We start from the raw sequence: 21,174 nt of genomic DNA, 5'->3' as shown, positions 1-21,174 counted from the left end.
TGACTGAATATTCCCTAATTTAATGCTGTAACTCAAGGGATTAGAGAGGGATGTTTAAAATACTCAATTACTATCCTGCTAGAAGAAGCTATTTCAAATCCCTTCCTAAATGAGATACTACTCCTAAATTGTTATTTCAATATTTAGTTCATTCTCTGGGCAGACTGAGGAAGCTGAAGTTGCTAGGAGGAGAAATAGGAGCTAAAGAGTTTATTTCTTAGAAATAATACTTGCATCCTGCTAACACTTGAGAACTGAGAGCTTTTACTGACTGACCATAACTTAAGTCTGTCTTTCCACACACTGCTTCTTCCCTTTCCCTAAACTGGTCACACCAGTGCACATTTCCAGTGCAAGACCTCCCTGGTACTGAAGTTACTAAGATAAATTTTATGCCCTGGTGAAAGGACCCATGTTTCCTTTCTTCCCCTGGGTATCACCTTATCAGAGTTCAACAGCAGACCCATTCCTAATTAACAACATACTGTCCCCACATTATGCAATAGTTTTGTGAGCAAAGCAGACACAGTGACCACACACACAAGCCTGTTGCATCACATAGATATATGTATGGGTATAGATATAAGTTATATACACATTTTTTTATATATATATATAAAATAACACCTTGTTTATAAAGCGACATTTAATTGCCACTGGTTCCCTTCCCGCCCCACAAAAACAATAGTATACAAAATATAAAATATTTTAAATATTTATAAACGCTGCAAGAAAAAAATAGAACTGTACGAAAATATTTTTTTTTTTCTGAGGTTCCCTCTCTGCCCTGTAGGGAGGGACAGAAAAAGGAGTACACGTTTGGCCGGCCTAGTGTGCCTTGAGTCCATAGTTGTTAAGTGGGTAGGAGTATGCCCTGCCTAATACTATCCGGTCCCGGAGGAGCTTAAATAAGACATAATAATTGCAGAAAAGGATGAGGGCCATGGAGAGGGTATGGTTCCACTTCTCTGAGCGCAGCAGTGAGTAGAGCTGGTAGCAGACCACACTGCCTTCGATGACAATCAGTAGGTTGAGCAGCCGTAATGGACGGTGAAAGAGGAACTGCAGAGAAAAAAAAAGTGTTAAAAAGTACAGATTTCTATAAACGGTTGCAGTGTTGAAGCAGGGAGGGGTCTGTACATATGGCTGTCAGGCACCACTGAGCTAGTGACCAGAAGAAAGGGTCAGAAAAAATGTTAGTGCTCCAACCAGAACTAGCTACTGCTTAGGGAAAGCAGCGCAAGAAACAAGGCACTCAGGAGTTTCATTTTGCTTGAGAATGGGAGGAAGGGTTAAATAACCATATGTTTCCATTTCCCTGGAAGATGTTAACTAGAGCCCTCTTAAGAATATGCCACTGGCTGCTCAGAGAGCTGCATTACAATGATGAGAAAGCACCAAGAAGTCAGCTGTAGCTTCCATCTTGCCTCGACATCGCTGCAATACTGCAATGGGAAAGCCCTCTTCTGCAAATGGGTGTTTTGTCCAACCTCTGTTCTGCACAATTCTGCTCAGCTGCAGCTAGGTTTGAGCCTCTCTTCCCTCCCACAGTCATAAAACATCTACCAAGAGAAGAGATACTTGCATAAAAGCGGGCATGGGACACATCTGAAGGCACTGCTACGTTGTAAGGCCCAACTGCTTTATACAGGCATCGGCTACGTCGCACCAGAACTCCTTGTGGCCATATTGTGTTTTCTGACCAGCTGTGGGGAAAGAATGCCAGACTGTTAACATCTTTGCTTCCAGATCTCTCAACATGAGTTCACAGGAATGGACTGCATCTTGAAAAATACCAAAGCCTCTGCCACAAGGACACATCTTAGCTCCCACTGGAAAAGCACAGAGAGGTGATTGCAAGACCACCAGATGGACTCTTGAGTAATGTGAACAAATCACTGCCAGCTCAAGTACCTAGCCCACTGCATTGGAGGGGATGACCCCCTGCACCTGCACAAGCTGCTTTGCCAGTAGCCAAGAAGAATCAGCATTTGCTTCTGGGAAGGAACCAGCAGTGACTGGAGGAGTTCAGACTGCTCTTGAGAACAGATGATTCTATTTCTAGGGAACAGAAAGGCAAGCATGGTTGCATGGGGAATGGAAAAGTGTCCTCAGCAGATAAGCACTGCTGATGCTTGCTTATCTACTATAATGTCCTCTCAGCCCCTTGCTAGGCATGCCACCCTCTCCCCATCCCCACACTCACATGTGCTGTGGAGCATTGCTGTAAGAACCATGTTCTAGTTTCTGCCACTTGCCAAGGTGGGCAGCTGATCTGTGGAGCAGGTCACAGTACTTGGGAGGCAGCAACTGAGTGGTGAGCATGACAAAGGCATTGATCCACACCATGATGAGGTGCTCGCAGGACCAGCGCATGTCGTAGTACTGGGTGCTCTGCAAAGAGACCAGACAAGAGCTTGGCACCAGTCACAAAACGGAGGAAGGAGTGACAAGGGACATACTGCGAGTGCATCCAGCAGACCCAGACCACACGTTACAGGCATGCGCTTTCAGACCAGTGATTTCAGAAGGTTACAGCTTAGGAAACACTCAAGACTCCCTTCTCCTTGACCTGAAGGAGAGGGCGGGGGGGATGGATGCTGCAGCTGGTGCATCTCTTCCTCCAGCATCAGATAACAAGAGGGTTTGCTTGCCACAGAACTGCCCCTGGAGAACCAATTGCACCAAGACTGCTGTATGGATTGTGGAGCCCTGCCCATTTCACTACTACAACTGGAGCTCACTCAAGTTAGAAAAATGACAGATTAAAAAATACAAGCCCCACAATGACGAGAGGTTCTTGGATTTATCTTGCCAAGCATCCTAGTTGGCTCTGTTATCTAACAGGCTGATCACCAAATCCTCTGATCCAAGCACTCGGAAGCCGGGATGTTGGATCTAAGACAGGTAATAACTGGTTCCTTTTTCTAGGAAGAACACAGCTATCCATCTGCTTAGGACAGGGGCAGGAGAAGGGGAGTTAGTAAGTGGGGTGATGGGACTAGAGGTGCATCACATTTATGGCAATACCTATCCACCAACCAGGAGCAGTACTAGTGCACTCCGGATGCAGCCATGCTCCGCTATCCGGGCTGCCGAAGGGGAGACAGAGAAAAGGGGAATTAACCAGGAGTTTGTCCTGGCAGCAATTCACACAACATTCAGAAGGAGACAGCGGGCAGGGGCAGAAAGAGAGCCAGACAAGAGCTACCTTCACAAAACACAGTGGCAGGAATGCCACGTAGTAGGCACTGAAGAGAGAGTTGAAGAGAACTTCCTTGATCCTGCGGTTGAAGTCTGCTTTTAGGCACTCCACCTCATTGCGGATGAGATCTGGGGAAAGGGGGCAGCTGTGGGTGGGGATAGATGTAGGATTATTGAACTGTTCTCTCAGTGATTCCCATAAAAGCGAGAAGAAATCTTTGACCAGGCTGCTGACAGCTGAAGCTCCATCATCCACCATCTGTTCCTGTACCGAGTACCCACAGTCCGTAGGGAGAGGCTGTGTTCTGCTGTCCTGGTGGAAGCAGCACAGAGGAACGTAGACACCAAACCTGCAGGGAAAGAAAGAAATAAAGGGATAAAATGACAACCACCCCAACGTGAAGCAAGGGGCACCTTCTCAAAAGATGTTGGCCCTTAGTAAAAGGGCCACCACATAGCAATGTTCACTTGAGAAGCTAGTGCTGAGCTTCTCCCCCCTAAAAGGCCAGAGGCTGCAACTTCAACAGCTGTACAGAGAAGCTTCTTTAAATCCCATTTGTGGGACCAGTGACCCCAATGGCTCAGCCTGCAGTCAAAGTAAAGACCCCTCATGCAAACAGCATACTGAGGCACTTTGCTTCATCAGTGCCACCTCCTCTCATCATCCTCTGGCCACTCCTACTTCCCATTTAATCATAAGATAAAGAGATGAATTACAGCCACCAGCCGGATTACAGCTCCATTTCCCACGGTGGCTCATCCAACCCCAAGTACCTGTGCTCCCCCAACCCTGAAGGTACAAAGTGGTGTCACTCACGGGTAGCCCAGGAAGAGGAAGTTAAGAACAGAATGGCTGCGGAAGAGGTTGACCAAGGTCCAGCAGAGCACCCATCCACACAGGGTGAGCAGCACCAGGCGCACCATGTAGTGAACCACTGATGTCGCACCCACCTGCGAAGCCTGCAAATGGAGAAGAAAATTTCAGCAGCCTTGTCACACCAGTGCTAGAACATGAGAACAGGGGTGCCTGTGGAGGAGGACCAAGGAGAGGGGTGCCCTTTTCCTCCCAGAAGTAGGAGACTGACTCTCTTAGGAAGGCATATGCCTTTTATTTTATTCATTATTGATAGAATCGAATGTTTTTGCTCATCCCTTATTGCTATGATTATAGTAGTCCAGGACAGCCTGAAATACATTCCCTCTTGCTCTTTTCCTTTAGAAGGATCAGATCTCAGCATTCATTTTACTTAAGAACTGAAATGTCACCATTCTTAGGTGAGGGAAGCTAAGATGGCTTGGCAACCTCAAAACTAGATTTCCATCACTCGGCTCTTACAGATGTACAGGCTGCAGTCTCGGGAGGAGGCACCATTTTCAGAAGGACAGAAAGCAAGCTAGTTCCAATCTCCAGAAAGGAGAAGCAACTGAACTATGGGGATTGTTAGGAGTAAAAGCCAATAGATGTGCGAGATGTGCGAGAACTTGGAAGCAAGGAAGGTTTCAATGCAGCAGTTTGAGTCTATGGGAAGTTCTATGGAGGATGTGAAGATAAATGAAAATGGTAGGCACTGGAGATGAAAAAAGAACTTCAGAGATCCCATCTTCTCCTATTCAACAGAATGTAACTTGTTCCTTTATTTTATTTTTTAAACTTATTGTTTAGTTGCTTATCCTGGAAGTATAGTAACTGTTTCAGTGGACAGAACTTCCATTTTCCTCAAAATGACCTTTCTTAAACATGTATTTGGTCTGGTTCTGCTCTCACAAACACAGAGAGGATCTCAGATCCCCAGGTGACAGGACCAGAGACTTACTGAGGAGTTCCAGGACTGGAAAAGCAGTTTTCCTAGCTCTTCCTATTTAACTTTAGGGTACTGAGACATTCTCCTCCTCACCTTTCCCCTCTAATCTCTTTATTCTTCCAATCTTGGCTAACCTTCCTATTTGCCTTTCTGCTAACTTGCAGTTCTCTCAGCCACTTTCTGGCATGAGATAGTGAGGTACAGTATTATGCCTGCAGGGATAAAGAAATGAGTGGGACCATTTCAGCTCCTAGCTGCAGAGGCAATAGAGCTACCCAATACTACAGGACACGAGTGGGCTCAAGGAGAAAACTCCAAGATGGAAAGACATCCCCAAAATCTTAGTCCTTCATATCCAGACTTGTTCTGGAGGAAGAAAGCCTATCCAACTTGCAGAACTTTCTTGGGCCATGGATGGCCATGCTCTGCAATCAGTACTACAGGCAGGAGAGGGAACAGTGGGAATGTTACCTCAGAGATGAGGGCCCACACCAGCCTCCGTGCCAGCATCACTGTGATGAACGCCGCCAGGTGGTAGTCAATGAGGTGAAAATTCTGAAGGAGGAAAAAAAAAAGGTCTTCACCAGGGGAATGGACTCTGAAGCCACCCAGCTGGGGTGGTACTAGAAAGCTGGCTCCTCAGGACCTCATGTAAGCATTCCCCAAATCTCCCAGTGAGGGAATGTCTCCAAAAGCAACATCTTACCCACAAAGAGGTACCTTCCTATAGAGAGATTCCCACTGAAGCCAAAACAAATGCAACCTTCAGGCAGATAGTTGCAGAGTCAAAGGGATATCTAGGACCAGAGTCCTACTATGGAGACCAGCGTGCAGGTTCTCCTGGGAAAAGCTGCTGAGCAACCAGAACAAGGGCAGCAAAAATGTTCCTGAGTGAGCACATCAGCTCACTTTAGCTCCTGGTGTCAGGAGTGGTCTGTAGTGACCAGTGCTGCATGATAATCAAGTTGATCTGAGAAACATCATCTTCACGTGCCATAGATCTGTTTTACAAGCTTAATGTTGGTGCTGGCTGTGTCAAATTAGATACAGCTCTTGGACCCCTTCTGAATTTTCAGTGAAGCCATCAAACATGTTCTGGCTAGAACAGTTAGCAGTCTCTGAATACTGCTCTGTGGGACTTTAAGGACATTTTGAGTAAAAAGGAATGTTTGACTTCTTACAGGAACAAACAAATGACCATTAAATCCTTCCAGGCAGGTAGCCTAAAATACAATCCTTTATCTTCAAAGGAAGCTGTGTCCTGCATCACATAGCTGAACTTGAAACTGGTAACTGGAACACCAGCACCACCTGTCGGTAAAACTAACTGAGGAACTATCTCGTCCTTCCAAAGCAGCAAGGCCAAACCAAACCAAAGCACCACTTCAGCAGCTAGTTTCATTCAGATCAGTTTGCTGACTCAAATACAACTCCCTGCCAGGTTGTGCAGCTTATTGGGCCAGGAAGAAAATTAAAATTGAGGAGACTGTGAGGTTTACAGAAGCTGAAGATCTGACCCCCTCCCCCACTACTACTGACCTGCTGCAAGATCCTAATGAAAACTTGCATTATCTCCCCTCTCTTTAAGTTCTGTTTTTTCAACTGGGAGTGGGCAACCCCAGCCTAAGACTCCCAGACTCCTGGAGTCTCAATTCCATTTTAAACCCTAGGGGATACCTAGGCCATGCAACTAATTTCCACTGAAGGAGTGACTGGGACCTTTCTCTCACCATCCATGTCTTTCCTCCCCTGTAAAATGGGGGATGACATGGCTCTGGTTGATGGGGGTGCATGTGAACTCCCCTTTACTCCCTTAATGTCAGATGCTTGGTGATTCCTGAACTGCAGAAGCATGAAAAGAAGCTGTGTAATGAGAAAGCAAAAGCGATGACATTTGCTGGGGAACTCACCAATGAGGTGCAGGAAGCAGGGTGATTGTATGGGTACCACCAGACAGTCTTGTAGATATTGATGTACTGAATGAAGAGTGCTACCAGTAGGTAGATGAAGAACAGGAATTCAAAGAGAAGGCTCCCATCCAATGGCAGTTCAGGTATCCGGCAGTGACGTACAGGCTCTGGAGTAATCAGCGCTGTGATTGGAGGCGCAGAGAGGCTGATGGCACTACCATTCCTGAAGCAGAGACATATCACTCATTTGGTAAACATTCTACATAATCTCTGCTATTTTCCAGGACCAGGAGGAGTGCTTGGGGTTGGAAGTGGGCATTGCTAGAGAAGAGATGGCAGCAGTCTTGCATTCATATTTCTGGTGCAAGACTAGTGGTGGGTTTCATCGTCTTCTTAGCCCAGACAAAACTCTTGTCCAGCATTTCCACTAGGCAACAGATAGTCTGCCAGAGGTGCTGGGACATGCCCAGAAATATTTCAGTAAATTACCACATGGAGGAACAGAGGGTACAGTGTGAGGAAGCAACTCCAACCAAAAATCATTGAGTCACTCTGCCAAAATCACTCTGCCCAGACTGCGTGCTTAATGTTGGCTCCTTCCATCCATCACTAGGACATCACAGTAGCATCCAGCCTCCTTCTCCAGTATTGAAAAGTGCCCATCTTTCTGCTCACAGTTCCTCTCTTGAAAAGAGAGGTAACTAAAAATGGAACCAAGCAGTTCAGCCACTTCCTAGAGGCTGATGTCTCAAGTGTTATCATACTTAGGTCTTAGCCTCAGAGCAGGCTAAGACAACTGAAAGTTCCAACAGACTAAAATGAGAGAGGAAGTTCAGTCATAAACTGTGAATTAGTTTCATCTGTAGCCAGCAGGACTAGAACAGAATACAGGCATCCCCCTGCCCTGCCTTTTCATCACGTAGTAGAGAGACTCACAGCTGAGCTCTGACATGTCATACTAATTCCCTGTGGTACTGCAGGAGAGAGAGATAAAGAGAAAGAGAGAGACAAGGACTCAGTCTGCTAGGACTCGCTGCTCTGGCATCTGCAGCAAGTAGAAACAAACTGAGCACCGTGCAATTTCCACCCCTGGCTGTTGTGACCACTGTGAAACCTGGCTGAGACCATTTCTACAGTCCTCCTCGTGGGGCTGATTTTAATGCATGAAAAGGGGAGCCACAGAGGGAAACGTGCCACAGCAGAACTAGGAAGAGAAGCTGGAAGAGGTGTCACCCAGGGCGTGTTCTCTCTTTGATGGGCCATCTCCTATTGCCACAGTAGCTGGCTCAAGGTTTCCATCTCCCTGTTCCTCCCTTTAACCACAAAGCCACGCTCCTGCGCAGAGTTCCCAAGGGATCAAGGCTCCTAGCTTTTAACACTATCCTGACCACAAGTGTCTCAACAACCCTACCTACCTTTGTCCTCTCCTGTTTCTCAAACCGGTACCGTTTCCGCAGCTCCCGCCAACCAGTGTCTGGAGAGAAGGCAAAGCTGAACGGCTTAGCTGCTGCCGGCTGGGTCCCCTCCTTCCACCGGGCATGACCAGGAACCAATCCACTTCCAGTGCCTCCAGCAGGCTGTGCCCTGAGACCCAGACAAAGATCCTGAAGCCTTCCCAGGTCTGCAAAGGAGGCAGAGACATCACTTAGGCTGCAAACTGCTGGTCGCCTACTTCACACCCCAGCCAAACGAGTTCATGCACAAGGAAACCACTCACACCCTCAGAGCCCTGTGAGACATCCATCACCACCCCGAAACACTGCCATTTCAGTGGCACCAGATTAGTGCCTGCCTGCATACAGAGGAGGGACACCACTGACACTTTCAAAGAGTGTCTTTAAAAAAAGGGGCTGCTTAAATTAGCCATCAGCAACTGCAAGCACTTCCTGTTGCCTGGAAAGGGCCTCCAAGCATCTCCAGCGCTGGAGACCGCACTGCTGTGTGCCTCTTTTCAAAGGGGAGCCTGGAAAAAGCTCTCTCCCTGTTCTGATGCAAGATGCTGCTCGAGCTCTGCAGGTCTTTCCAGCCACCCAACTACCCCTGACCAGGTCTGATGCTGGATCCCCTCTGCCAGAGCTCAGGACAGCCTTAACTGGTCTACATGAAGCCAACTGCATGGTTCAGCTCCCTTCTGTGCCAAGAAAGCATGACTGACAGAATGGTAGGACATCTATGTAAAAGTGGTTCTAGCTAGCAGAGCACTGCAGCATAACACACACCTAATGTGTGTCCTTCAGATGCACGGAATAAAACCTTAAAAAGTAAGCCTGTAAGTATTTGGGTTTTATTTCACTGGTCTCCTGCAAGACACTACAAGGATTTCAGCAGTGAGGTAAGTTTCTGATGGCTGGCAGGCATACCAGAGTGAGGGCTTGAATTGGACTGAGAATCTGGAAGTCATTCCGAGCATGCATGCTGTACAAAACTGAGACAACAAGCAAGCATCTTGCTATAAGGAATCTGAAGACAAGTCATCTGCCCTTTTGGCAAAACACCATAGCCAGAACCAACCCATGGTCCAAAAAAGCACTCCTATCTTCTGGAAAACTCTGGATCTAGCTTCAAAGTTTGCAGATGGAAACTACCATCTATTTATAATTCAGTTATCACCTCCTTTAAAATCCTGAGAAATCACAGCTGGCAGAAATGCCAGGAAGTTTGCTCTATGAGTCACACACTGTCACCAAGAACACAGCATGCAGGAGAATTATTCTAAAAAACTTCCTCAAAGAATCATCTTTCATTTTAAAATTTCATGTGCTTCATCTCTGCTACAATAACCAATTCTCAAAATTTCAACAAAACCCAAATTAGATGTAAAGAGTTGCGAAAGTGTATGAAAGGATGAAAAGAGGGCAAACAGAACAATCTGGGTTTGGAGGCAAATAATGTGTTTTGGCAGACTTCAAAACTCTCACTTCAATACCAGTGACCTACTGACAACACAATAGAGAACTGAAGCCTTCCTTACCTTTCTAGTCAAGACTAAAGCTTTAAGAGAACCTTCTCTAGGAGGTTGTGGAGTTTTATTTGGGAACATTTGTATTTCAGGAAGTAAATATAACAAGAAAATTGTCATGCAAGAACATGGACAAGAACTTGGACATGAAGAGCAGGGACAGCAGCATACAATGCAGAGTTCATTTAGGGCATCCAGACACTTTACATAGGCAACTAAGGTGAACAAAAAAACAAAACAAAAAAGTTAAAAGCTCTAAAAGGAGCAATTTTGAAAGCCTTTTAAAGCCATACTAAAATTGTGGAACTGTTTCCATAGGGACTGTGGAAGCTAAAACAATTGGTTTGATTCAACTTACAGGTTCTTTATGATAATGGATGCAATACATTGGTGAGCTAATTAGTGGTATTTCTAGTGGAAGGTATTTTATGCCACATTCACTAATTCATGTAAATAATTTAACAGCTCTCATTAGCATTATCCCATTAGTATGCTTCACATCCTTGCCAATATAGACACTTGGACACTAAGTAATGACGCTTCCATCCTCTGGTTTTGCAAACCAGTAAAATGCAGGTTTCTACCAGTAAAAAGAATGCTTGTGGAAGTCAGCCCTCCTTCATGTCAGTGCACTGTTATCTTAAATGCACTTTAATAATCTCTTTCACACAGTGATCCATTAACATATAGACTGGGCAGTTTCCCAAGCAAAGTTTTAAGTAACTTGACTTCACTGGAGTCTGATCAAATTAGGTGGGTGTCTGTTAGAACAATATGTGCCTAATAACCATTCCTTTTTTGTTTGTATGATTAGACACATAAGACTGAAGCTACCCAGATAAAGTTAAACAAAGCAGTGAGATTACAGATCAGTTGGACTCTTAAATCTGCTTTTCTTGGCCTTGAAGCAATCAACAGCTCTCCTGGTTTTATTATTTTCAATTAATAAACAAAATGATTCTACTGTGAAAAATATGCTATAAAGAAAAAAAAAAGCGTCCATGACCCTTTACTCTGATGGATAAGATTACTCTGTGCAACCAAGTCATATTAAGAATTATTAAGAAGCCTGCAGAGCAAGCTGGGTGTCTACCATGCTCCCTTCCCTGTATGCAGAATCCCCACCCCACATAGTTACATATCAGTGATCTTATTTTAGATAGTCACAAGAAGCGAGCAATGCAAGATAAAAGCTTTTCCTGACAAGACTCTTGAGTCTATTGATGTGACCCCACATATTTTTCCCCAGTTCACCCATAATGTCCCTCCATCCTGCCCAGAACAGAAACTACCAAGCTTCTAAGATTTTGTCTCTCGGGCACATGTGGGCATCACAAAAACACAAAATAAAGATGTGAACAGCTACAGAACAGTGGACAGTGGTCCTGTCTCTGCCCAAGGAACAGCTGTGTGGACAGATCTAGGGTCCAAGAGAGGGACCACACTCTTTCTTCAGGACAGGGACAGCTGTGACATGATTATAAGAAGATCCAGGAATGCAAGCCATCAGCCCCTCTGATTGGAATCCATGCATTTAGGACTACAGAAAGCACTCAGGCATTTAGTTTCTCTGCACCAACGCCCATCCTCCCCATCAGCTTCCCAGCTATCCTGATGAGACAGGATCAAGGCAGGCAAGAACCACAGCTGTGAGCAAGGTCTGACTGATGAAAAGCTAGGCAGACGAACTGCCCACCAGTTCAGAGGTGAAGCAGCATGCAGCCCTCTGCTGTTCCCCAGGGACCATCACTCAGAATCACGTTCCTGCATCAGCAGCTGCCCAAACAGCTCTTAGAAGAGACAAATCAGGAGAGAGTCAGTGACTCATGAGAATGAAAATCTGCCTGGTTCCCCATCTCTTTGCTGGAAATGATACAATGCCCAGCCAGTTATTTTGATGGCGTTAACATTTTTTAATTGGAGAAAACTCTGAGCCTCCAATCCTCTCAGAAGCTCGCTGCACCAAGGTATGAGAACTCTCAGAGCTTGGAAAACATCCAAGAGACTCTCCTTGGCTCCACAAGTCCTACAACCTGATACTCTCAAGAGAAGAATAGGAAGTGTGGCCACCATCACTTGCTGCAACATGGCTTGAGGAGACCACAGGTCTCTTGTTGCAACTCTCCATCTTGACCAAAGCAGCCTTCTTCCTGCAAAGTTAAGCACATATCTTGAGGTGAAGCAACACATTGCCACTGCGTCATTAGTGAGGAAGTTCTGCCTGCCTCCTCCTCAGCAACACAGAAGTGACCAGTGCTGTCTGGATTGCTAGCAAGACTTACCATTTGGTGTGCCTAGGCTTTATTGCAATGGAAACAAGCCTGCACAAGCACCTGCACAAGCACTCTCTTGCAAGGACATGGAGTGAGCCACCCCTGTGACAAGGCTGATGACCACTGACACAAAGCACAGGGAACTGCTCTGACAAAACACCAGCCCCTCCAGGTGCTATTGGTAATACTCTGAACCAGAGCTAGAATCAAGGACAGGACAAAAGAACAAAGGAACTGGGAATGGCACAGCAAAAGTACAAGCAGCAGTGCCAGAAGCAGCCATTTAAGCCCACAGCAGCACTACTCCTCTCTGGAGCATTCCTGTATCCAGGTACCTGGCAATTCCTCTCCCCAGTGCAGCAGCTGCCTGTCCCTCTGCAGTCCGGAGCACTGGCTTCTGCACCATCTTCCTTCAAAAAGGAACACACATCCTGGAGTTGGACTATGTGAATAAGTTCTGATGTGTGAGCTCCCAGACCACAGAGGCAAGAGACCATTTAAGACCTTGCTGGTTCACCCTGGCCTAAGTGTAAGGCTCTGTCTCCAAGGGTGCCACTCAACAGCACATCCAGCACCCGTGCAGCTTCTGAGGATGCTAATGGCCAATGCCCATAAGCAACCCCACAGGTGACAACAACTCACAGCATTCCAGGCAGTGGCTTATTAACAAAACCTTGCTTGCAAGGCTGTAAAAATTGTTACTAGCCTCTGGTTAAACCATTTCTGGAGGGACATAAGGAAAATAGGGTATTATTCTCTAACCTTGGAGATTAAACATATACCATAACCAAATAGATCTTTCTCCTCTTCCTTCCTCCTGCCCCCATCAGTCCCTGAAATTGAAACAAGAAATGTAAAATGATCTCTTAGTTACTTACGTCCTCACTTCAAGTCATTACAGCTGGTCAGCCTAATCTCAAACTTGCATTTGTCCAGCAATCCTCATGTCTTTTCAAGTTACCAGGAAATCCACATTGTAGTCAAGTGTTCTTTTGAACAACGGTGAGCCTTATGGCTTATTTTTACTTCCTTTTAGTGCGAACCTTTTATTTATTTATTTAAATAAGAACATTTTGACAACTGGAAAAACTGAGACACAAAGCTGGTAACTGATTCACCCAACATAACGCTAGAAAATTGAGAATAGAGCTTGGGAACAGCGATGGCTGCACCCATGCCTCAGTCATGAGGCCACCTTGTTAGCACCCTCACATCTGCCATGCCGAAAGCTGAGATGCTGCAAAACTCCTGCTGAAGCTTTAATTTGGTTTGGGAATAAAAAAAAAAAAGCATTTGGCTGCTGAGAAGGAGGAAATGACCTACAGGTTATCAGATGGAAAGCTAAATATTTGGCTTGCACAGAGCTCCCGTAGCACTAAGTCAACACAACCTTTCAACTCAGGCTGGCTCCAAAGGCACACACCCATCACCTGGCCCTGGGGTGGGAGGCAAAAGTGGCTAAGGGGGAGGTCTCCCAAGTCTGCACATTTTCCACGTCCTCACACTGTGTGGAGGGATGAATTAAGAAGTTCATTTGGCATGGAGAGAGACAGAAACCCCCCTGAAGTGCAGCCCAGGGTCAGGTGAGGAAGATGAGAACCGAGTGGTGAATCACACCATCAGGTGATACACCAGCAAGGCTAATTTTTGTTCCATGGCTAAGAACCAAGAACCTCCTCTGTCATAACAAAACCAACCCAGCAAGACCAAGTCAGTGTAAGCTTTTTTGATACTGCACAACTCCAGCCAAAGGCGCTCCAATTATCAGTCCTTTACACATGTCAAAACCAAAGGGTGAAAGTAGCAAGCAAAAGGCAAGATTTCACAAACAGCATATATACTGTATGACTCACTTCAGGCATTTTTGGCCAGGAAGGCTAGAGCTAGGCAGTCAGGTAAGTGGGGAAAATAAAAGTTCCAGGTAAATGCAAAGTGAAAGCAGTGCTTCCCGTTTGTAGCTACTACAGTACTTCAAATACCCATCAGCAAAAATTGGATCAGGAAATAAAAGTTTTTCAGAAAGTCTCTCTGGGTTAAAGTGCAGTAACCTCACTTCGCAGAGGTGCTCTTTCAGGATGGGACAAAGATTTAAGTTTTTAATACTCCAGATGAAGAAAATTATCCAAAAGATTGAGAAAGCAATTTTTTTTTAAAATGGAGGATTTCCAACCCAAATCCTACGCATTCCTTAAAAATCCTCTCAAAGACCTTATTACAGAGGGTGTGAGGAAGAGATTTCCAGACGTATGAAAAAGATATGGTCCTCTTCAGAATACAGAAGAATTCAAGTCTTTGTGGATTGGAGGAAAGAAGCTACACACACTAAGCACTCTTAATGAACCTCAAGTGAGTACAAGAGCAAAGCTGCAATTCCTGGAGTAATAAAATAATACCTCATAACCATATAATTACCTTGTGCAACTAACTACTCCAGGACGTCAAAGCAAACAGCTTACTAAGACTTTAATGAATTACTATAATAATTCCATTAATGAAGACAAGTGAAATTATGTTCCAGAAAATGTGAGAGGAAAAAAAAAAAACCAAACCACAAAACAAGATCCAGCTACAAGTGGCCAATAACGCACTTCTCAGGAAGGTGACAGTATTGCACAGTTTGCAAGACACAAACATCTTCCTTGGCTTCTTCTGATGTATGCAGCAACACTCACAGCCAAATACTCCATCAGGGAATAAAGAAAGCATTGGCTTGTTCTTGTCTGAGAGCAAGACAGAATTGCTAAGCTGAGATTTTTTTTGCAGCAGAGGGAAACGCAGGCCTGACCAGTTGGGTCATTGTCTATTTTGGTCCTACAGTTCCCATGCTCCTAAATCACATGGGGGAAGGGATAGCAAGTCCAGCCTCATCCAGATCAAAAGGACTAAAGAGCTGATGGGAATTACTGAGCTAGGCATACAGTTCTCAAGAGACAACCTGCACAGCCATCTGAAAGCTCAGGAGTTTCAGCTTCAGCTCCAAAACAGGATTTGGATATATAACAACAAATAAATGTTAAGTTCTTGCTCCATGTGCCAGTTAGAGACAGAAAAAAAAATTCACGTTAGAAAGGGACGCTGGGAAGTAATGCTAAATCACTAGGACTATGTATTAGTAGACACAACACAGGCAAAGCTATAAAAGATAGCTGGTAATACAGTTTATCAACACATCCCCCTACATGTCTTGCACCAAAGCACTTTAGTAAACACTGCATGCAGGTATGGTGCTGCTAGAACACTGCCAGGACACTGAGATACCACACTCTGTTACACAGTGTACAGCAGCTAGGGAAGGAAGGGAACTTTAGCTATGGCCACTGAGATTTTCTTTTCCAACACACAACAAAACAGACCATGACTGAAGGTGGAGAGGAGAAAAAAAAAAAAAAAAAAAAAAAGATGCTCTTGCCTTAAAAACCTATCTTACACTTTTTAGCCAAGCAACCCAACAAAATATGTATTCTCCTCAAAAACCTGAGTATGTATGTATGGTCTAGTGGCCTGAGTACAGGACTGCAAGCCAGGGACTCTGCTTTAGATCTCTTCAGATGACTTCCAGGGAAGCCGTCTTACTGATTTAGACTTCAATTTCCTTATCCCAAAGAGAATAAAGTCTTCAGCAAGTATTTCTCCTCCCAGGGGTCTCTGTACGTAGGAGTGAATATTATTTACATTATTATTTTAGTGCTTTAGACAAGCTTTTTTAAAAAACAAACAGAAGCAGTTTTCCTGCTGTTTTTGCTCCTCTGCCAATCCCTATGTTTAATTTAATGGAGATCAGCCATGATGACAAACCATGGGGAGTCACTAGGATTTTTCTGTTTTGTCCTCAGATAGCTAAAAATAAGGCAGGCATCTGCCATCTGTAGCAATGAATTTAGAGACAGAGTAAAACACGAGGAAGAAGCACCCCCTTAAGCCTTACCTCAAGTCATTGCAACAGGATTCATATTGAAAAGTATCAGTGCCACAACAATTTGCAATCTGTGACACAGTGGAAAAAACAAATTATTGCACGGAATTTAAAATAAACTGTAATTTGCATAAATCATAAAAGTGCATTAAAATATTAAACACACATGAGAATACATCAGTTCCCCCCTACTTGCCTGTCAGAAGCTATACCAGATCCCCACAAAACAGTATAAAAGTCTTCAATTCAACTTGTATTACCCTGGTAGCCAGTGTTCAGAACTTTTATGACCATTTACAAAGCAACTGATGGAGCAGATCAGGAAAATGCAATAGGATTCACTAATGCCTGCCATACTTAATTATACCAAGACTAATGTAGCTGTCTGAATCACCATACACGCTCCCTTTTAAGCAGTCTGAGCCACAGGCATCTGCTGATAATTTTGATGTAAACCCAGCATTTCAAACTCCAAGCACACACGGATGCCACTCCATGTTAGCTGGCACAGCTTTTCTGACCAACTTGCATAATGCTTCCCACCAGAAGTCTCATTTTCCGCTTGCAACACGCTCAGCCCGAAAAGTCAAAGAAAGGTTGGAAATTACTCTCCAATGACTACTCCCCATGAAGAATGGCAGGAAATCTTTCAGGCAAGTTTGTGGTGGCTCATGAACTATTTGCCCAACTCACACAGCTACTAGAGATCTACCCCTGATTTTAAAAATCCACCTGTGAGAAGCTGTACCACTTCTCTAATTATGGTAGTTAGAAATAAATGGACTAGAGGCTCCAGCAGCACAAGAGACCTGCTGTGGTTAGGTGAACATAAAAGAGAAGCAACTTCATAACACTATCCATTACTGTGACAAGCCAAACTTGGCAGCCTGGGAGCAAACTAAGGAGATAGCATAGGGAACAAATCACTGCAAGAAAAGGAAGGTTGTCCTGGTTTGAGAAGACCGGGATAGAAAAAAACCTGCCTGGGACATGACTGATGTGTCAGCTATAGTGGAGAGCAGCTGACTCTATGGGAAGAGAGGTTGGGTCAAGTGACCCAAATGGAGCAATCACACTATTCCTTCCCATGGTGCTGAGTATAAAATGGCTCCCAAGAGAGACCTCTGGTGGCTTCTCTGGCTGGGGTGCTACCTGGGTTAAGGTCTGTCTGCCACTGCTCCTCCTTGTTTCCTCACCAGAGAACATCATTCCCCAAGACAGGTCACCTTCTGCCTTCCCAAGTAGGACCACCTTGGTTGCTCCAAGCCTGTTGCTGTCACTGGGACCCTGGACTTAGGTACCCCCATCTGCTGCCCAGTCCAGTGTGGGACTGTTCTGGTTGGGAAGTAATTACCTACTGAGAAGGGCAAGCTCCATGTTTACACATTTGTATCTACATTTGTAATTCACTATTACTACCTCGTTAAACCTACACTTTTTTTTCTTTCAAACTTGAAGTCTCTCTCCCTTATTCCCTCCTTCATCTTCTCCTGGGAGGGTAGTGGGGAATAACAGAGAGCATTTGTCACTGTCCAGTTATTGTCTAAAACCATGAAAAAGGCCAATTGCCTTGTGTCTTCCTCACAGTTTCTAGTGCATAAGCTATCACTGCAGTACTGTCATCAAACAGTATCAGTTCTCCAATTGAATGGCAGTGCAAGGAGAACAAAATTTGGGCCTCAAAAAGGAAAATATGTATAACAGAATATCATACTGCACAATTAAGTATGACAGATCAAGTAATACCACAGTGTAAAGACCCAAAGCATTTAAGTAGATTCTGCAAGCCTAATTCAACCCCGCTCCATACTTCTCTGTTGATAAACATGCTAGGACATAGAATTTCACAAGAGACAAAATAAGAAGTGTCTGTAAATCACTAATACTTTTAAGGCCAAATGTTCTAATAGTAAACAAATCCTGCAAAATCATTCATTGAGTTTCACCTGTGCGAAAAAACACATACATGTTTGTAGTGATAAAATATCTCTTCTTTAAATACAGAGTATGAATCTAACCCCTCTTGCTCAGGAGTTTCACATCCACTAAAACTGCAGCACATGCTTGTAGCTGCCAGTAGAAAACTTTTTTACAAGATCTCATGATTCTGAGGAACAGGGAAAAAAGCACTAAGACTGAGGAACAGGACAATCTCAGGATCAGTACTATCTTGCTTTGCACCATATCCATATCTAGGATCTGTAACTCTGCAGTCCTACTGAATGGCCCGACTGGCTTCTGAACTCAATACTTATGGAAACTAGAAGCCACCTTAACAAATATTTCTAAGGCATGTGCTCTTCCTGTATTCTTAAACATCCAGAGTTGATGCCCGCAGAAGAAAAAAAATAATTAGTTTTATGATACCCAGGCTTGAGTTGCCCTAGTCACTTTGCAATACAGACACTTTCAGAGAAAGACCTGTGTTCAGTGCTGCTTAATGTCAAAACCAGGAAACAGGTTTTTCCTCTCAAATAACTACATAGATCATTAAAACCTTTCTCTAAAATTTCAGACCAAAAAGCCACGTCTGAAGAAAGCACAGACAAAAAAAGCAATTATTTCAAGTAATACGTAATAGTATTGGTGATACCACATCAGCACAAATATTGCTAATACAGGCAGGTTATTATGACAAGAACAGCCATGTTTCCTTAGCTACCATACGATGCCATTGGTGTCTGTAAAAAGAACAACTCAGCAAGGTGCTAACCTGGACATTGCAAGAAGTTTTAAAAATAATTTCCTACATGAACAACAGAAACAGTCTGCAAAAGTAGGAAGCAAAATGCTTCATCCCTATTTTACAGTTAGAAAGACTGTAAAAATTAAAAGCAAAGTAAAAGATAAAAATAAAAGACCTGTCTTTTCTAACTTATCAACAATTTCAAATGCTTCAGGTAAGGCAATATAAGCATCTCTCAGTAGGAGTGTGGATACCCATACCTTCTGAAAATCTGGTCTCAAACTCTTTCAAGTGACTAGGCCATCAAAAGAGACAGCCAGGAATGAATTGCATAGGAAGTACACAGATGACCTATGGTCTTGAGATTAGGACTGCACATTGTGCTGGACACAGTTAATTGTGTCAGTGATGTTACCTGAGCTCCTCTGTCCTTAGAGATAAATCAGACTGGGGCAGCACTCCCACCCTACATGCTGGCTTGTACTGCAAAACCTGAGTGAAAGAGACTCAGCAGCAGAAACAAGGATTAACTGCATCTACACCTGAAGAACTTCCAGTCTGATACAGCACAAGAACAGGTAAAGCTTCGTCACAGATCTCAGAGGTTAGCATTGCCTGGCTCCAGTCCAATTTGGCTCCAGTGGACCCAGGGTTTACCAACAGAGGATCATCCTATCAAGACACCAAGTGCCTCAGCTAAAGGAGCTGCAGCTCCAGAGGAGTGGCTAGAAGGAGAAATGAGTGTCAGAAACAGAGTCACTCGAACAACAGGAGTGCCAGGAGGTAAGCAAAGGAGCAGAGTGTGGGTTAAAGGACTGAGCAGCATCCTATGAAACTGGGGCTGAGCCATTCCAGCCCCACCCCTGTACTACTGTATCCCTTTCCCAGAAAATCGCTTTGTATCACAGCAACATAACAGACCTGAGGTGGATGTCTCATCTCCAAAAACTTTTCACCTCACCACTTTGTAACACAGATATCTTCACTTACACTCATAAGATGCCAGCAATGTGGGGGTCCAAGTATTTACAATGAAAAATCACGCACAAGAGTGCTCATAAAATGTGAAAAAAGCTTCCTCCACCTCGACTACACATTCACAGGTGAAAATGATGATGGAGCAGTGAAGGAGCTGCCTCGTAATAAGGGAAACCAGTGGCTGAACAGCTATCCTACATAAAGGAGGATAATCGAGCCACTGTTTTCTTAGCAGTACAAAAAAACAACCAACCAAAACAAACCAAAACAGCCAAAGCAGCACCTCATGGCTGGTAAGACTGACATAGACTTACAGAGCATTGCCTCAGCTCTTCATCTTCCACTGGACGGTGACCCCCCACCCCCCCCGCCTCCTACCTTCTTTGTAGGACTTCTTGGGTAGGGAAGGCGTCTTAAAAGCCCAAAGCAAACCTACCTGTGACCCCGGACCTCGCCTTTAACCCCCAACCCTCCTATCACGCAGCACCCGCCCCTCCGCAACATGCCCGGACCTCTCGCTTTAACCCGGACACGTCAGAAATCGTCTGAAACGAGCGGGCCGGGACCGAGTGCCGTAACTTACCAGCAGGACGACACAAAGTCAGCAGAACCTCCCCCAGCTACACACACAACACGTTTCACACACACACGTTTCGGGCAGGAGGTCCCGCACCACGGGGCAGCTCCGAGGGGGCTCCGGCGGGAGGCGGCTCGGCCGCCCGACCCGGCGCCGCCGCCACTTCAGGGTCCCGCCCGCCGCCCCGCTTCGGTGTCTCGGTCTCTCCCCGATCGGCGCTGCCCCGCGGGAGCGGCGGGGCCGGTACTCACTCATGCAAGCGCGGGCGGCGGCGCGGCTCGGACATCGGCCGGCAGCGGGGTCCACTTTCGGGCGGTAGCGGCCCGGCGGCGAGTCCCGATCCCCGCAGCCCCCCTGACCGCCGGCGGGGGACGAGGCTGCAGCGGCGGGTGCTTGACGGAGCGCGCCCCTCCTCCCGCTGGGCAGACCCACCTCGCCGCTGCCCGCCGGCGCTCCGCGGCGGAGCGGGAGTAGGGGCAGGGGCAGGCAGCCGCGGCCGCCCTACGGGGAAGGGAAGGGAGAGGAAGACCGAAGGAGGCGTGCGGACCCGGTCTCGGCGCCCCGGCGCGGCCCTGCACACCGCCGGCTACCCGCGCCGCCGCAGCTGCCCGGGAGACGTGGCAGTGAAGGCTGATGCTCTCATCACAGGGCGACAGGCGGCGGCGGCAGCAACAGCCACCGCGGCGGCCGTGGCCGTGGCCGGCCCAGGGAGGGAAGGCGCCGCGGGGGCGGGGCGGCCGCGCCGCGCCGCCATCTTGGTGGTGGCAGCAGCCGGGGGGACGCCCGGGGGAGTGTTAGCGGCGGTGAGGGCTGTGGCCTGGCCGCCAGTTTGCCTATTTTTGGTGTGTTTTGTATTGCTTTATTTTTGTTTT

The 21,174-nt window shown here is 45.8% G+C and overlaps 2 protein-coding genes across 4 annotated transcripts in view; one reads left to right on the top strand and one right to left on the bottom strand.

The window, feature by feature from the left end:
- Positions 1-20,776, top strand: part of CASQ2 (calsequestrin 2) — a 155,810-nt gene extending 135,034 nt beyond the window's left edge. Inside the window, exon 8 of the mRNA XM_071760343.1 lies at positions 20,312-20,776. Coding sequence (XP_071616444.1) covers positions 20,312-20,776 — 465 coding nt within the window. The remainder of the gene's footprint in view (positions 1-20,311) is intronic.
- On the bottom strand, positions 550-20,691 carry TMEM39A (transmembrane protein 39A). 3 transcript variants are annotated; one of them, XM_071760313.1, is made up of 10 exons: positions 20,554-20,682; positions 11,572-11,665; positions 8,332-8,537; positions 6,917-7,139; positions 5,478-5,561; positions 4,022-4,164; positions 3,212-3,554; positions 2,207-2,394; positions 1,586-1,706; positions 550-1,062 (listed from the first exon to the last, which is right to left on the bottom strand). In XM_071760313.1, exons 2-10 carry the CDS (start codon positions 11,620-11,622, stop codon positions 829-831), a joined length of 1,593 nt encoding a protein of 530 aa, XP_071616414.1. In that variant the 5' UTR covers positions 11,623-11,665; positions 20,554-20,682; the 3' UTR covers positions 550-828. The 3 variants fall into 3 exon arrangements, with proteins under 3 accessions (XP_071616414.1, XP_071616425.1, XP_071616435.1); XM_071760324.1 differs by lacking the exon at positions 11,572-11,665 and having other exon boundaries at positions 20,554-20,691; XM_071760334.1 differs by lacking the exons at positions 11,572-11,665; positions 20,554-20,682 and adding an exon at positions 20,309-20,326.
- Positions 20,777-21,174: the final 398 nt, after the last annotated feature.

This window comes from Heliangelus exortis, chromosome 1 (genome assembly GCF_036169615.1).
Source record: "Heliangelus exortis chromosome 1, bHelExo1.hap1, whole genome shotgun sequence".
Classification (NCBI taxonomy): domain Eukaryota; kingdom Metazoa; phylum Chordata; class Aves; order Apodiformes; family Trochilidae; genus Heliangelus; species Heliangelus exortis.
Note: the sequence above shows the minus strand (reverse complement) of the source record. Positions and strands in the feature narration are given on the sequence as shown.

Bases quoted from the DNA above. Each gene is read 5' to 3' on its own strand.
- TMEM39A (XM_071760313.1), bottom strand. From the start codon at position 11,622: ATGGTCCCTGGGGAACAGCAGAGGGCTGCATGCTGCTTCACCTCTGAA. The intron at 8,538-11,571 runs GTGGGCAGTTCG...CCTCCTTTGCAG, and splicing joins GCTGCTTCACCTCTGAACTG to ACCTGGGAAGGCTTCAGGAT. The intron at 3,555-4,021 runs GTGAGTGACACC...CTTTCCCTGCAG, and splicing joins TTCCTCTTCCTGGGCTACCC to GTTTGGTGTCTACGTTCCTC.